At 25.0% G+C, this 17,637-nt stretch overlaps 1 protein-coding gene across 3 annotated transcripts; it reads left to right on the top strand.

The window, feature by feature from the left end:
- Nucleotides 1–1,473: 1,473 nt before the first annotated feature.
- Nucleotides 1,474–15,643, top strand: LOC113559613 (trehalase-like). 3 transcript variants are annotated; one of them, XR_003406018.1, is made up of 7 exons: nucleotides 1,474–1,600; nucleotides 10,020–10,667; nucleotides 10,946–11,079; nucleotides 14,083–14,307; nucleotides 14,389–14,487; nucleotides 15,169–15,386; nucleotides 15,545–15,643. XR_003406018.1 is itself a non-coding variant. In XM_026965362.1 (3 exons), the coding sequence occupies exons 2-3, from the start codon at nucleotides 10,392–10,394 to the stop codon at nucleotides 10,982–10,984; spliced, it is 315 nt and encodes a 104-aa protein (XP_026821163.1). In that variant the 5' UTR covers nucleotides 1,474–1,600; nucleotides 10,020–10,391; the 3' UTR covers nucleotides 10,985–11,158. The 3 variants fall into 3 exon arrangements, 1 of the variants encoding a protein (XP_026821163.1); XR_003406019.1 differs by lacking the exon at nucleotides 14,389–14,487; XM_026965362.1 differs by lacking the exons at nucleotides 14,083–14,307; nucleotides 14,389–14,487; nucleotides 15,169–15,386; nucleotides 15,545–15,643 and having other exon boundaries at nucleotides 10,946–11,158.
- The last annotated feature ends 1,994 nt before the right edge of the window (nucleotides 15,644–17,637 follow it).

Here is a 17,637-nt window from a genome sequence, read left to right as displayed (position 1 = left end):
CTACCTATAATACGCCAGTAACCTATAATGATTGGTTTTTGCAGCAAAAATCACTTGGACTGTAATCAAGTTGTAAAAAATAAAGTTATAACCCAATATGTAGATTGTAGGTTTAATATTGCTATTTTATAAATTTATATTTAAATTTTAACATTATTAGTTTTATTCTAAAATTTAAACAAGTAAAAAATAAATAAACTAGTTGTTTGTTTTAAAATATTAATATTAACATAACTTTAATTTTTTTTTTTAATGAGATAATAAAAAGAAAATGTGAATTGGGGCTTAACCTAGGGAAGATTGATCCTATCACATGGGACATATGGCTATGATAATAATATTCAATAATAAATATTAATAATAACATTTTTATTTGTGATAACAAAAACCAAACAGTCAAATAAAAATTGGGCAGGCCCGAGCCTAGTTAGTCTACCATGCAAACACGCCACTGGCGTAAATTTAAAAATAACACAGAATTCTACCTCTTGATCTTATGAAAAAAACATTTTACCATAAACCTAGTATTTAAATAATATTAGTATAATATCTATGACTACTCAAATAATGTTAAGTTTATTTACAATTTAAGTTTTTTAAAGTTTATTGTGAAAACTTAAACGACTTTACAACCATCATTGATATAGGTAATATTTAAATTCTAAAATCGTGGTTAAAATGTTAGCCACTTTTTTTTCTTATGCGAATCATTGAATATACATGAAGCTTTGTCAAATGCCAAGTTTTCGCTGACGTCAATAACGCATTAATTATAATTCACTAGCCACTAGGTATATGATTATAGGACTTATTTCTATGATATGACTCGGACGCGGTAACTGATACAAATGTATACAATTATCTTTATTGGTTTTTAACTTATTGATTAGATGTTGTCATTTTGATAGGCTATAAGTTAACTATTAAAATCATACAATTTAACGATGGATTTGATTTAACTAACTCAAATACATTTTTCCGTTAACTTTTGATCACTGTTAAATCATATATTAGCATAGAATCTTGTTTATTAAATTTAAATTTGTTTTACAACTAATATGTTGTTTTTTTTTCAATTTTTACTGTTATTATTACTTTTTATATTAACAATTATGGAAGCGTCATATAAAAGAAGTGTTTTGGCAAATACCTACTTACCCAAACAACATATATTACATAACTATATTTTATAAATAATAATGCACTTAAATTTATTATTATTATTTTAATCGTTTTAGCAAAAAAAAAAAAAATGAACAACTATCAAAACGATCTATCGCTTAATGAAGTTTTAAAAAAAAATAATCTTATAAATATCTGTATTATATTACACAGATAAACTACATTAGTTCATTATAACATCATACCTATTGCGTTATTTTTTTTAGTGTAGAAATGTGAGTTTTGGTCGACGGCATAAATTTAATGACACAAATATTTAATTAATTTAAAAGTATACCTTTAACAAAATAAATTTTTTAGTACATAATAACGTTTATATTTTAAAAATTATGTATTTATTAAGATTTTTTTTAAATACTTTATGCATCATTTTATTTTGGAACACAGAATGTTATTGCATATCAGCATTACTTTTTAGGTAAGTAAATAAATGTTCTTTAGATTCTGAGCGAAACTACAAATATATTCGTTCTACAATGATGTGTATTTTTACTTTGTGTTGTTATAAACAATAAGTTGTCAATCAAATGTAGATAACTGAAATTTTACCAAAGGTTTCAAAAAAATTATTGACTTTTTTGAGCTACATATTTAATAAAGGCATACAATTTTTTTATTTTTTTTTTTTAAATATTCCTTGTGAGTAAAATTATAAGTATTAAAATGTAGAATACCAACAAATTAAAATTTCTTCTGAAAAGTCATATTAATTTTTTATTATCGTTATTTGAATTTCATGTTCTTACAAAATAGCATATAATATAGGTAAAACAACCTATAAAATAACTATTTCTTCTCAAAAGATTTTTAATATCTTGTTGTAATTCAATACATACCTATAGGCCATAGATACTTGTAATTTTCATAAAATTTTATATTATCACTTTTTATACACGGTAAAATTCTCAAAATATTTCGACTCTTTTTGATTTATTTACAGACATTTGGTATTTAAAATTTTTTTATATAATAGTTTTATTTCTAAAAATGTAGTTAAAATATTTTTCGCATTGTCAAAAGACAAAAGTTGTTCATGTTTGAATCACAAAATCTTAAATATATATTCGTTATATAATTTTTTAGTCATTATTAGATATAATTTAGACGAAATTACATATATTTAAATTATGAATAACAATATTGAATAGGTACTTTGTTATACTTCAAAAACATTACTTGTGGAAACTTACAACTTTTACGTATGTCTTTACACATAATAATATTTTAAAATGTAAAAATAATTCAACCTATTGTATTAATGTATTATTAATGTCTAATTGTAAAATAAATTACTTTAATAGAAATATCAAAATACATATAATAATGATAATGAAATTTACTTTTTATAGTGACAAAAGATGATAATCGTCTCCACTCAATACGTTTTTCGTAAAAATATATTCGTATATATATTATATAATTGCATATTGAATTCTAATTTAACTCATCTATCATTTTATTAAATTTATATTTTTATGTTTTCAGTTCAAAATTAAATATGAATTTTCCATACAGTTAAAAGAGGATAATATTACGATAATAAGTAATAATAATATTAAAAATTACAACTACGTGCATCAAATGTACGTATCCCAACAATATAAATAATATTTATATGATACGTCATGTTAATAGCATAATATAGGTATTATAAACAATTCTATTTTAACATAATATGTATATATATTATGCAATAAGCGCCGATATATTTTAATTATACAATAAACCTATATGTATGAAGCTTTCTTATAAATCCATCGAATTGAAATTTAGGGCATATAATAATATATGCTGCTGTGCTTAAACGTTCGTTTAACCCTGAACACAATATTCGTCTTTGTGTACTATATGAGTATGAATATTAAAATAAATGCGTATGATTTTTTCTTGTTGTATAACAGTTATGCATAATATAATATAAATTATAAAGTAAAACATAAAACAATATATGTGAGTACCGTGTAGATAGATATATATATATATATGCGTAGATTATTGCCTGTTTACCGAGCGTTCACTCGTATAAACGTATTTGAATTATTCTAGTCTAGATTTATTTCTCCCACAAACCAAAAAGGAATTTAGTTCAGTTAATTATCTCTTTAAAAATTGTATTGCCTATACCTACGTTTATTTTAAATAATTCCATTACCCCGCGCGAATGGCCCCGAATGTTAAATTAATATAAGTATATTTGATTATTTTAAAAGTTACGCTGTGTTAAGTATAAGTAGGTATATACTGGCATACTGCCTTTAACATACTAGATATATAGTAAATACTTTTTAGTTTCGCTATTTTGTAAAAATCTAAAAACGTAAAATAATTGAATTTGTCTTAAATCGGTGGTTTTTACTAAATATAAAATACAGGTCTAAGAATATATTCAGCTAGTTAAAACAATTATTTTATTTTCACTTTATAAATATAAAATATTAATAGTTTTTCGTAAACCAACAAGTCCCTGTTACTCAACTCTCTCTCTACATTATGAAACGGTTAGGCACTGTTAAAACTCCAAGTCAATACAAATTACAGTTATATAATATGAAGATTGTTTCAATTTAAATTTGAATGTGTATTACATTTATCATTGGTCTTAAAAAAATTACCTAAGTTTAAAAATTGTTGAATTATATGATTTGTACCGACACGCCGCGTAATCCGTGGTTATTGTCGGTGAAGTGCCTATGAAATAGTAAGTGTAGTATGTTTATTCTATTATTATGTGTACTATGTATAGTTATACTACTTATACTATATGCATATTAAACTCGCTCTATGATACTATATACCTTATTGGTCATGATATTATTATGTCCACATAACATTGGAGTCCACACAGCTTGACGATAAACTATGAAGATAGTAAACGATAGTTAGGTATATTGGTATATACACTATAATGCTATATACATAACCATCGTCTTGTCAACTGCATACCAATTATTACTATAGTTACATTTTATTAATACCTGTTATAATACTTGATAACTAACTAACATTTTGAAGATTGGATAGTACAATACCGAAATGGTATATTATAGACTATTATAATGACAAGTGGTTCTGGGAAGGGCGTGGCGTACCAGGTGCCCAACTACCAATAGGTAGTATAGTAACAAACTGTGGTCTGAAATATTAAATTAATGAAGATTGGAGATGATGGCCGAGATTGTTGTACCAATATCATTGTGACTATAAGTTGTAACGCTATTAAGTTACAAAAATTATGGCTGACTTGCAATACACACTGTAAATAATATAACAATGTAAAATGCTCATAATAATATTTTTATTAAAGCCAATTTTTTAAGTTTTGCATTTTAAAGAGTGGCTCACAATAACCGAATTTTTGTTATTGTTAGATCTGCTATTGCCTATTGGTAACTTAAAATATTTTTTTCTTTGATTATTTTCTATAAAAAAAAACCATTAAATTGACTTTGTTATAAATTAATATTTCCTATTTAACAGCTAGTCATTAAACAACCATTTTTACTACATTGGGAAAACGCCAGGAGCTTATATTTTATTTTTCGAAGTACAAAAAGCAAATATAACTTACATTACTATTCTAATCTATTAAACTTTAATAGAAAATTATTATGTCAAGTATAATACCACGATAATGAGACGATATTTTCGATGATTGTTATACTATTTATTATTTCGAATAACTAATTTATTAAATATAGAATAAATACAAAAATATTTAAAAATAAAAAACGTTATAGTATACAAAAAGTTTTATAAATTTTCATGTAATAAATAATTTTAATTATTAAAAAGCTGTGTGAATGACTTAGGTATAATAAGGGATTAAGTAAATATTTTAGTCAAATATATTATGTTTGAGTGCTATTTTATTTTATATAATTTATTGTTTTATATAGTATAATTTTCCTTTGTTATAGTATCTTTATATAATTTCGTGTACATCTACCACTGGATTCTTTTTTTTTGTTCGCTTTATTTTTTAGTAGGAAATCTTAATGAAAACATATTTTGGTAAATAATTACACATTTTTTATAGCTACTATAATATTTTTTTTTTTTATTTATAATTAGAATATATTTTACTGGAGGTATTTTTGATATAGGTATGTATTTAAAGCAAATTTGAGATAATAATAATTATTATTTTAAGGTAATAAAAACAATCAAAAATAAATAAATAAATAACTTTTCAGTAATATTAGGTTTTAATTTTTATATCTTGTGCATATGGTGAACAATTTTAAAGTCAACAACATATATCTTTTTTTATTTTTGAACAGACAACGTTATACATTATGCTCTGACATCTCAGATAATAATGGTAATAGTAATACGCAATAATAGTTATAATAACAAAACTTCCGAAAGATTAATGAGATATAACACTAGTTATCCATGCCAACAAAATAGTAGAAAAAGTGAATCTAGGCAATCCAGCCTACCAAAATACACCAACTCTAAAATATAATAATATCAGTCCCTTGCTAAAACGACGAATCAGTTTAGTTCATGTCAGAACTATATGACAGATAATACCATCTATGGACATCATGCACGGAAAAGGCTACATCCTGTCACAATCTAATTATAGGTCATTGCACGTTCGTGTGAATCCTAAACCGCGTAAACAACTTATGAACAACAAATGACTAGCATCTGTTGACTAGAAAGGACAGAAGAAGAGCAAGAAGGGGGAAACCAACTATAGAAGGGGTCCCTGAAGGATTGGAGAGGACTTTGAAAGTCGTGATCCACCAGAGCCAGCATGAGCACGTCACGTCAGTTGACAGCACAAATCATGCCTGCGACTTAGTCTATTTTTGAAATACACTTAGCATAAATACCGTTAATCACACTTTAATTATTTGTCAATAAATTAAAACGTTGAAAATATTTTCATCATTCTATTTATTTAACCACGACTGCACATCAATTGCGGATTGGCACACAACTGCAGTTATGTAAATGCTTTGCAATACTTCCACGACGCCGCCCCTAACAACACGTAGGTACTTACTACGTTTTAATGAAATAATTCATATAGGTATCTCATATAATTTTAAGCAAGGTTATACAGATTAGACCATAGATGTATAAAACACGTCTTATCTGCAATAAATAAAACTAAACGAATAGTGATTTATTTAGTATTTATGGTGTTTCCTAAATTGAATAATTTTAAAGATGTGAAATAAGAGGTATTGCCATGATGGTAGAGATATATAATAAATTTTTTTTTAAATATTTTCGTATGAATGTGCATTTTTAATGTACCTATTACTTTGGAATATGTTTTGACTTTACAGTAGATATTATTTAAAGTTGTATCTTAATTTCAATTACGTATCTATAATATGATGATGAATGCAACTGTAAATGGTTTTTATTCTTTCTTAGTATATAAATATTTATAATAATCGTTATCAACAACTTCTTTTAAAAGTATTTAAATACCGACAGTTCTTAATTAGTTTAACTATGAACAATTTTTTGTTAATTATTACTCAAATTCCTAATCAGTATACCAATTTGTAATTCGATAAATTTGAATAAAAAATTCGATACGATTCATCGGTATAACATTTGATATGTTATGATAATAATTTTTTTACAAATCACAGTCTTAAAAACTATCCAATAATAATCCAAATTTCTTTATTAATATTTTATCATCAACCTTCAAAATACTTATCTGTAACACGTGATTCTTGTACCTATATTATTAATAATTATTATACATTTATACCGTAGTCGGCTTATTGTTTGTAGGTCATTCTTATTTTTATAACGTTAATTTGTATTATTTTTTAGACAATTTACGGCATGTTGACTTCTTGTAAATAAATTAAATTTAAAAAAAGTATAGATAGGTTCCCATAGGTACTTAGCTACTAGACATGTAAAAGTATACAGGTAATTTTATAAGGTTACATTGTAATTTATTAAAATATTAATATTAATATTAAAATTTGATAAAATTTGATATAAGAGTATAGATATATAGCTAATAAACATGACAATTTAGTATCATATTTTCAATACGTAATAAGCATAGATACTATCAAATCAAAATTGTGTCAAAATAATCTTTTTTCTTACAAACAAAAATTGCGCATTAATATATAGAACTAAAATTTAACGATTAAAAATATGTAATTGGAAAAATAAAGCTAAACAAAATTAAACATTGGATACAATGTTGAATTCCAAAAACCAAAATAAAAAACAAATTTCAAAAAATATAATTTTCAAATAAATACAAGATATGTATTTGAAAATCATAATATATCAGAAATAATTTCGAATACTTTTTAAAAGATATATTAAATAAACATATTTAAAGCTTAAAAAAAAAACAAAAGTTTATTACGTATATATACGTTATATTACGTTTATTCATAATAATATAATACACGCGTAATAGTTTTAAGGTCATACGAATAATGTTTATAAATTTCAACAAAATTATATTAAAAAGTAAAAACGTTATATTTTATTGTTTAAGTAAGTTATTTCATCCAAATTTTAATTTCAAATTATTGTGCCTATGTATTTTTAATATTTTTATACAAGATTTAAGAACAACTTATATGGGTGTCATATTACATTTTTATTCATTTATTCTGATTACTGGGAACATTTAATTTAGCCCTGTAAATAACGTTAGCAATTTTTTTTTTTTTATTGGAAATTTATATTTTTAAATAGTATTATAAATAAACTATTATTCTCAAATAATACTTAATGCTTATTACATATAGCAAATGCTTAAATGTAAGATACATCAATAAATATTTTTATTCATAAACATAGTTAATTGTTATAACTTGGAATTAGTATAATTTATAGACAAATTCTAAAATAAAACATATGTGCTGTTATATTCGGTACTTAAATTATTCAAATAACTTCATAACATCAGAATATTTTAATCCCAAGAATGCTAGAATGGAAATTTGGATTATTGGAAAATTATTATACACTAAATGCAATCTATACATAATTTTAAAATAAACAGTGCTTAATATTTTCTCCTAAAATTAACTATTTAGGTACTATTAGCAAAAAAAAATACAAGTGTAAGATACTACAGCGGTCTGGTTTAAATTATAACAAAAAAATTACATTCACTTATTTACTAAATCTTGTATGAATCATATTTAAAATTTAAAGCTTAATATAAATAAAAAAAATATGTATAGATATGAATATATGATATACATTAAAAATATATGTATATAATTTCGTTTTTTCGAATAATTTTTCATGATATTTCGGATTCAAAAGCTTGTGATAGTAATCTAGAAATATTTTCTCTATTTACATATTTTGCTACTTCCATATTAGTATACATTTTTTTTTTTTTTAATCGCAGACTTTCACAGCTTCAAACAGTGGCGTGCCCAGGAATTGACAGGGGGATATATGTTATAAGAAAATACCGGCTTTAATTGCATTAAAACACACAAAAAATGGTATAATTATACCCTAAAATACATAAAAAATGCATAATAAATTCCACTGTAAAAATACAAAAGTCATAAAAAAAAACTTTAAATTCCTAATTATAATTAAATTAATTAAAAAAAAAATTATGAATGTATTTTTAATTAAAATTAATAATTAAATATATTTCCAAATTATATTCATTAAAATTAAATCTTATATTACTTAAAATATGTTTTTCCAAAAAAAAAAAATATGTTCAGCTTCTACTACACTATAGTTATTGATGCATAATTAAAAAAATTTAATAATTTAAGCGTTACATCTAAATAAACATCTACTTTACCTAATATGACTTCATAGTAAGATTTAATAGTTTTATATCCTATATTTTTTTCAATTTAATACATAAATTATTTATCTTTAGTTTTTTTTTATTTCATTTGGACCAGGAATATTTGTTAAAAAATCTTCAGTTTTTCTAAACATATTCATACTTTTAGTAGCTCACTATTCGATTCTTTTAAGTTTGTAAGATTAATGGATAACTCAGAAAAGTATAATTGTATGAATGCTGTAACCCACATTTGACTGTATTATCTTGTACAAGCTGTTTTAGCTTTTCCACACTAATACTTGATAGGGATTAACATCGTCTTTTAAACTTTGAATTACAATTAAAATATTTTCATAATTATTTACATAGAAAACTGCAGCTTTTAACTATGTTTTTCACCTTTTAATATTATTAGGTTCGGGAGGTTAAGGTATACCCAGCATTTATTTTCTGTATTTTATTTATTTTCGATGGTATTTATAGGAAAGCTTTTTTCCTAAAATAAACGAAATAAGTATTATATAAGTGTGTTTAGATTTATATATTAAATTAATTATTATTGTTAAATAATCTATTAATATAATAATAAATTTAGTATAGTTGAGTATTTTGTTCATTAAAAAATAAAAAAATTTAAAAAAATCCAAAAACGTGGAAAATTGCAAAAAAATGCATTATAAAATTATATAGGCCAAGTGTAAGAGAATATAAAGTATATAATTATAATAAAATTTATATATTTTAATAAATATAGTTTATAAGCAATAACTTAATACGTAAGAAAATTTATTAGTGCATACAACACTAGAAAATTACAAATATTATTTAAATATTTATATATATAAATATTTTGTTTTTGAAAATCCGTAGAATTATTTTAATTTTCTATTTTTTTTTTTTTTTGTAAATATTCCTACTAAAAAATTCTATACAGTTTATTACGTTTATATGTTTATTTATTTTTACGGGGAATAACTAGGTACATGATATTCAAATGTCAGAAATGTACTATGATTTCAAAACATTTGTTGACATATGTATTATATTTTCACAGAACGAAACCATGAGAGCACTTCTGGAAATGAAAAAAAAATCTGAAGTCAAATCCAAAGGATTTCATAAATCTCCATTTCGGAGTTGAAAACCCTGAATTCCAGTAATGCAGGATACCTATGGACTGGATACCCAAACCAAAATTCGTAAATTATATGACTGATCATTAATTACAAACGAAGATGATGGATATAAACTCAATATGGAAGACACTTGGCAGAAAAATAAACGACGATGTGCGTTTGAATCCCGATCGTTACTCTATTATCTATGTTCATAATCCAATAATAGTACCCAGTGATAGGTTTCAGGAAATATACTATTGGGAATCTTATTGGATATTTGGATTATTAGGGGTCTATTAACGTACGAAATGAAAAACACTGTAAAAGGAATTATCATCATATTTGTCTATGATCAAAACATTCGGACATATCCCGAACGGAGGATCTATTACACAAAGAGATCACAGCCTCCGTTAATTGTGCCAGTGATGCATAGTTATGTGGAGGCTATGAATGATAAACAATTCTTAGCAAAACACATAGACCTCTTGGAAATAGAAGTAACTTACTGGATAACAAATCATATTGTCGGTGTAGTAAAATACAAGAAACCTTATACCTTGCCCAATACCATAATCATACAGGTAAATTTATTTTTAAATTTCATACATGTTAACTAGAATTTAGTGTATACGTTTAGACTGTTTAGAAACATTCATTGGGAATAAAACATATTATTTCTGATTGAATACTTTTAGGAAGTGTTATTAAAATTTCAAATTTATTTAATTTTTTCTACGATACCGTGCATATTTATACTACCTATTTGCCTACAAATTACATTATTGTCATTATATACATTGGTTTAATAGTATCTCCCTTTAAAATATTTATAGTCTCTTAATAGTTTATATTTTCACAGGGAAGTTATCATAAAATTACATGTATTCGAGACAGATAATGAGAAAGAAGATTTTTATTTGGAACTCAAAGCGGACGCATAATCAGGAAATGATTATTCCACACGGTAGTTCGTCCGTAATGGTACAAATCAAGGTAAATACCTGGCTGGTGGTTTATTTATTATTTATATTTCTAACAATAAGGTTTAAATTTGTTCATTATGTACGGTGGAATTAAAGCCCTCATATACTGGGAGGCAAGTGTCCTCAGTGATTTTTATAGATATCTGAATGTATCTGACTAAGCACGAAAGTATAAAGAAACAGCAAACAAATGAAGAGTATGAGTCACAGCGATACTTTGGAACGAAGATTTAGGATCCTGGCTGAACTATAATATGAATTACTTTTATCGAATCAATATTTTATTTTTGTGGACAGGGTGTTATAATAAAAATGAAACCTCTTACTTTGTATCCCGGGTTATCGATTACTTGAAGACTACTAGAGTACTGAACTATGACGGAGGTATACCCACAACATTTCAAAATTCCGAGGAACAGTGGGGCATACCCAACGTGTGGTCTCCTCTACAGTATAATATTGAAACTTAAAAATACAATCTCTGAAATGTTAAAGTCATCTTTATGCTGTAGTGTGCCTATCCGAAAATTGATATGCAGTGATGGTGTAGCTGTGGTTAATAAATAAAAGAAGTGAAAATATTTTACAGTTTAGATTTATTGACAAAATATTCAAAGTGCAAGTAAATGTAAATTATTCAAAGTGTAATTAATTAGAAAAAAAAGACAAAATCATAAGGATTGATTCGTAATGTCAATTGACGTGAATGTACTCGTGCTGGCTCTGGTAGATCATCTCTGCCGAAGTCCTCTTCAGGGCCCCTTTATATAATCGATTTCCCCCTTCCTACTCTTCTTCTGTCCTTTCTGGTCAAAGGGTGTGAGTCATTTGTTGTTCACAAGTTGTTTACGCGGTTTAGGATTCACGCAAACGTGCGATAACCTAATTAGATTATGGCAGGATATATGATAGTCATAGCAATTGACCAATCACCAAGTCATGATTTTCAACTAAATTTAGTGGGCGACCTGATTTGTTATATGTCCCTATATATATTTCAGAAATAATTTTCATTAGCATTGTTTATATGTGTTTTTAGACATTTAGGCTTTTCATCTTTTCCTAGTATAGTAAAATAATGTTTCTCTTTTTCAATTGCCAGGAATTTTCTTTGTTTTTCTTCTATGACGGCTTAAGAAGTTGTTGCATGCATTATAATTTATTGTTGTTGAATTGTTGCGGGTTAATCACTATGCGTTATGGCTCTTCCTTGGAGTCAATGAAGTTAACGTTCTACAGTTTTCTTCTTCAATCAATGATTCAGTGATGAATTTCCTCCTTGAATCCCTTGACGTTTAATTATTTTGAAAAAATTTCCAACACAGGTAATTCCTTTGAAATAATTCCGAAAGCTACTGCGCCAAAATATAGAGTGCCATTCCGCAATTGATGTGCAGTGGTTAAATAAATATAATGATATAAATATTTTCAGTTTTAATTTATTGACAAATAATTAAAGTATGGTTAACAGTAATTTATTCTAAATGTATTTTAATTAGAAAAATAGACTAAATCGCAGGCATTGATTTGTGCTGTCAACTGACGTGAAAGTGCTCGTGCTGGCTCTGGCGGATCACGTCTATAGGAATCCTCTTCAGGGCCCCCTTCTATTGTCGGTTTCCCCCTTCCTACTCTTCTTCTGTATCTATTTCAAAAATAATGTCCTTTGTAATAAGTTTCTCGAATTGAATTGTAAAGTTTTGATTACATTGTTTATCATAGTGTAGTGTGCCAGTCAGCAACGGGTATTGCAGTGGTGGTGTAGCCGTGGTTAATTAATAAGAGTGATGTAAATACTTTAAAGTTTGAATTTATTGACAAAATAATTAATGTGTAAATTGGTTTAAGTACAAATAATTAGAAAAAAAGACTAAGTCGTAAAGACTGATTAGTAATGTGGAGTTACGTGAAGGTGCTTGTGCTGGCACTGGTAGATCACGTCTGCCGGGGTCCACCTCAGGGCCCTATTATATAGCCAGTTTCCCTCTTCCTGCTGTTCCTCTGTCCCTTCTGGTCAAAGGATGTGACTCATTTGTTGTTCACGCGATTTAGGATTTTGCGAACGTGCGATGACCTAGTTAGATACGTGGCAGGATGTAGTCTTTTCCGTACATGTCCATATATGGTATTCTTTGTTTATTGCTATTGCGTAGTTTGTTGTGAACCAAGGCGATTCGTTCTTCTAGCGAGGGATTTATATTCTTGTATTATTCATAATTTATAGCTGGTGTATTTCAGTAGGCCAGGTCCATCAAGCCTATTCTTCTTGATTTTGTTAGCACCAGTTGCGACATGAATTCGGGTGTTTGTCCCACTAATTGTTTTTCAGACCAATGTAAACATCAAAGCAATATTATCAATGTTGTTTATGGTTATTACTATAGAGTGTAGAGGGTTTTGTTATATTGTAATTAAAAAAAGTTAAAAAAATAATTAAAATAGGTAATCTTATTGTTTGAACAATAGCTGTCAAATATTCATCTAGTGTCCAAATATTAGTGAAAAATGATTAGACGATACAGTTTATTAGTATAGGAAGTTTACTAATAATATTAGGAAGATTTAAAAAATGTAATATTTTTGTATTAAAATGTAAAAAGACAAGTATTTTGGTATTTTCTTCACATAGTTTAATTTTCAAAATATTTCGCTTATTTTTAGATAAGCGATAGAAGTGACAATAATTTAGTTTTTATTGATGTAATTGATTTACCTGTAATATACTTAATACTTAGTCTAAATATGGGATTTTGATAGCTGTCACTTTTATTATGTTCTATGGTGCCATGGTGGTACCAAACTTTTGGTTGAAAAATAATTCTTGTGCTTGGCTTAAAGCTTTTAAGCTTCTAAAGAAATATGTTCAAAAAAGAATTAAGTCAACTATGAATGATTTTATATTTTAAAAATCTAGAAGAATTGGACACAAATATTATAGTTAAGAAATTTTTATTTTAATAAATATATCTAGATTATCTAGTGAATAGTATACTAATTAGTTATATACAAATAGTTCAGGTTCATTTAACGAATCAAAAACAAAATTGCTATTGGCAGTGCACAAATCAGGTTTATCAAGTGCTGATGACATTATTGATGGGATGACAAAAAGAAAAAGTAAATGTCCTTATAGAGGTCAACGATTTTCTCCCACTACAATTATCAAATCAAAAAAAACTGAGTCAGCAATTCAAAACAAATAAAAATATCTTCTGGTAGCTGTCCCCTCATTATCACAGTAAGATTCAAAATGTTTTTTTTCTAATGCATTTGTTGTATGTAATTAATTCTAATAGCTAAATTTTTAAAACTTTTTTAGACGCTTTTCAAACAGTTAATTCAAATAAAGAAACAAATATTTTTAAACCATCTTATGATTCAGACAAAGATTTTCTATAGAAAATTGATAAAAGTCAAAGTATTTTTTTACAATATCAATAATAATATTAATATTTGAATAATAAAATTTAAAAAATGTATCTAATTTAAATGTTGTTAATACGTTTAATAAGCTATTTCATATACCTAATATAATCTATATTTACAATTAAAAATGAAAACAAGGAATAATATAAAAACATCAAATTGATTATGAAAATAAAATTTAGTAAATTAAAAACAAAAATCTACATTTTAAAGCAACCATTAAATTTTTTCTACAATGTTCAAGAAGTCATACAACCTATTTAACTTAGTATGCAAATAATTTATATTATATTATAATATACATTAATTATTATCTATTAAATAATTAATTTTTATCCATTAATTATTATATAATTTATACATAATGTTAGATATTATAATATAATGTTTAACTTAATCTAACTGTGACACAATGATTATGATTTGTTTTATTTAAATATTTTATTATTTTATATATCTTTTATGACGAATATGTTGGTTTTCATTTAAGCTGTAAAAGTTGTTGGTATTATGTCTTGCTAAATTTGCGTTATTATAAGCTGTATTAAAATTGAAATTATATTTTTAGTCTTATTATCAAGCTATTTAGGCTTTAAAAAATTGTGAATATTCTCTAGTAATAATTATGTTATTGTATATTTAAGCTTCTGACAGCAACTGTTTTATTTTATAGAGAACTGTTATTGATGGTATTAATTGTATAACACCTGAAAAACATGCCTCTTTATTAGTTGAACATATTGACAATATATAACATAATTTTATCTTCTGTTGGAACGTGGACAATTCAAAAAGACAAGGATATTCAATTATTATACTAAATAAGTTCTGATTGCAATGGCATTAAAGTTAAAAAAGTATTATATTGTGATCAAAATATTGAAAACTCAGGTAGGCAATACACAAAATATTATAATTAGTTTGCCATAACTTAAAAAAAAAAAATAAACTTATACAATGTTCACATAAAAATATATTCCTTGTACCCATGTAAATACATATTCTTTGATAAATTATGGTACTTATTTTTTTTTGATAATACTTTATAGGATCTGGTACTACAGCTGATATTTTAAAACTGCCTCAAGATAATAATATATTACAAAAACAGTCAAATATATCTGATGGTATGTGTATTATTTAGTAATATTCTATCATAAGTCATAACTATTAAACTATATAATATAGTTATTATTGTAACCAAATGCTATTTATTGACTAATAATTAAATTATTTGTAAATTTTTTGTATTATACTAATTTATACTTAAATACTTACCTATTTTCTGATAAATTGTATTGATTTGACAGATTTTTAACAGTTTATTCCTAACACTTTAGTAAATATAGTAAATATAAAATATGACATTGGCAATATTTTTAGTATTGTACAATCAAATAGTATTAGTATTAATGGCTAATAAAAATACATCAGCCAAATATATCATAAATATTGATAACATATTTCCTATTAAAAGTCATAATAATTAGAGTAACTGAAAAAAAAATTAAGACTGATGAAAACATTAAAAATACATTGATATTATACTTTATAATGTATAAAACTATCCTTTATTATATAATTATCTTGTAAAATGTATTTATGTATTAGGTTACTCAGCAGATTTAATAAATGTCAATGATGTTAGAAATAGTGTTAAAAGGTCATCAAGAATGTTAAGCTAACATGTAGTGTTATTATATTCTAATTCAAATTTTTATCAACGTTTAGTAAGACACTTACTATAGTTAATAAACTATTAATAGTTTAATTAGTACTTATACACCAATATCAACATTTTATAAATTTTTAACCACACATTTTAATGATAAGTAATTTTTAACTTTTTGTCATATCTACGAATTTTAAGACTACAATAAAATCTCTAGATAAGGGTATTACACTATTTTCAAATAACCAATTCGAATTAAACATATAATTTCTTAATAAAAAGCCTAATGATCATTGTAACCACACTTATCGAATTTGATTACCTACTTAACACTGCACGTCTGCACATAATGACAAAAATTATAAAATTAAAATAAAATTGTAAATTTTATCTGATAACTAATTAATATTAAACAAGATTTAATTTTCTATTTAATACTACAACAATTTGCAAGTAAATCCAACCTTCGTCTACTCCAGAGACAGGAAATTTATTGAAATAATAAAATATGCATCATAATATTAAAGAATATATTATAAATATTATAAAACAACAAGAAATCATAGGCCTACATTTAGTGTAAATTTAGGGGAGCTAGAAAAATAAATGGTATGTGGATGTGAGGGGGCTAAGTCCCCACCAACCTTCAATAATACTGTAATTACCTAAGTTAAAATAATTTTAAATTTTTACACAAATATATAAATAAAAAACTTAAATTAATCATACTTGTATAAATAATAAATAATTCTAGTAATATCTAACTAGGTTCTACCAATCAAAATGATAAAGAATTTAAGGTTTGTTTACAAAACAATTGCAAAAAATTCAGTAGAAAAAAAATAGAAAAAACATGGTACAGTATAAGAATATACAAAAATAAAAGACAACACAGGGTATTAGATGTTAAAGTGGTTTACTAAAATATATATATATATATATATATATTACTTTTTTAATATTTTTAATATTATTAAAGAATACAATTATCAATTTTTTATCATCTTAAATTAAAGTATAAAAATTTAAAAAAAAACATATTGTAAGGAGATTCATATTTTTATATGATAAAAATCGGCTTTTTTAATATCACAACATGTATATATATATAATCAGAAAATCTACTTAATATAATATAAACAAAGGATCAAATTTTTATTTCTCAATTACAATTATTACAAATCAAAAACATTTATATAAACGTGAGATTTATGAATTATTTTTTAAAATAATAATCTTATTTACAGTTTTATTTGTTTAGTTGTTGTACAATAATTATCATGATTTCATGAAAAAACAATAATTGATAGTAATAATTGAATATATAAAAACTTATATGACTACTTAATTAATAAATTATTATACTTATCCTTCAAATGGTCTTATATTGAGGCGGACTGGGTATCGTGGGCAATTGCCCCTTTGCCGCCCTGGCTAGTTTTCTCTTGGTTTTTTACAATTATTTGGAAT

The sequence above is a fragment of the Rhopalosiphum maidis genome, chromosome 3, assembly GCF_003676215.2.
Source record: "Rhopalosiphum maidis isolate BTI-1 chromosome 3, ASM367621v3, whole genome shotgun sequence".
Taxonomy (NCBI): Eukaryota; Metazoa; Arthropoda; class Insecta; order Hemiptera; family Aphididae; genus Rhopalosiphum; species Rhopalosiphum maidis.
This window is presented reverse-complemented; position numbering and strand designations above follow the sequence as displayed.

Coding starts and splice junctions, on each gene's coding strand:
- LOC113559613 (XM_026965362.1), top strand. CDS start 10,392: ATGAAAAACACTGTAAAAGGAATTATCATCATATTTGTCTATGATCAA. Junction 10,668..10,945: donor CCAATACCATAATCATACAG/GTAAATTTATTT, acceptor ATATTTTCACAG/GGAAGTTATCATAAAATTAC.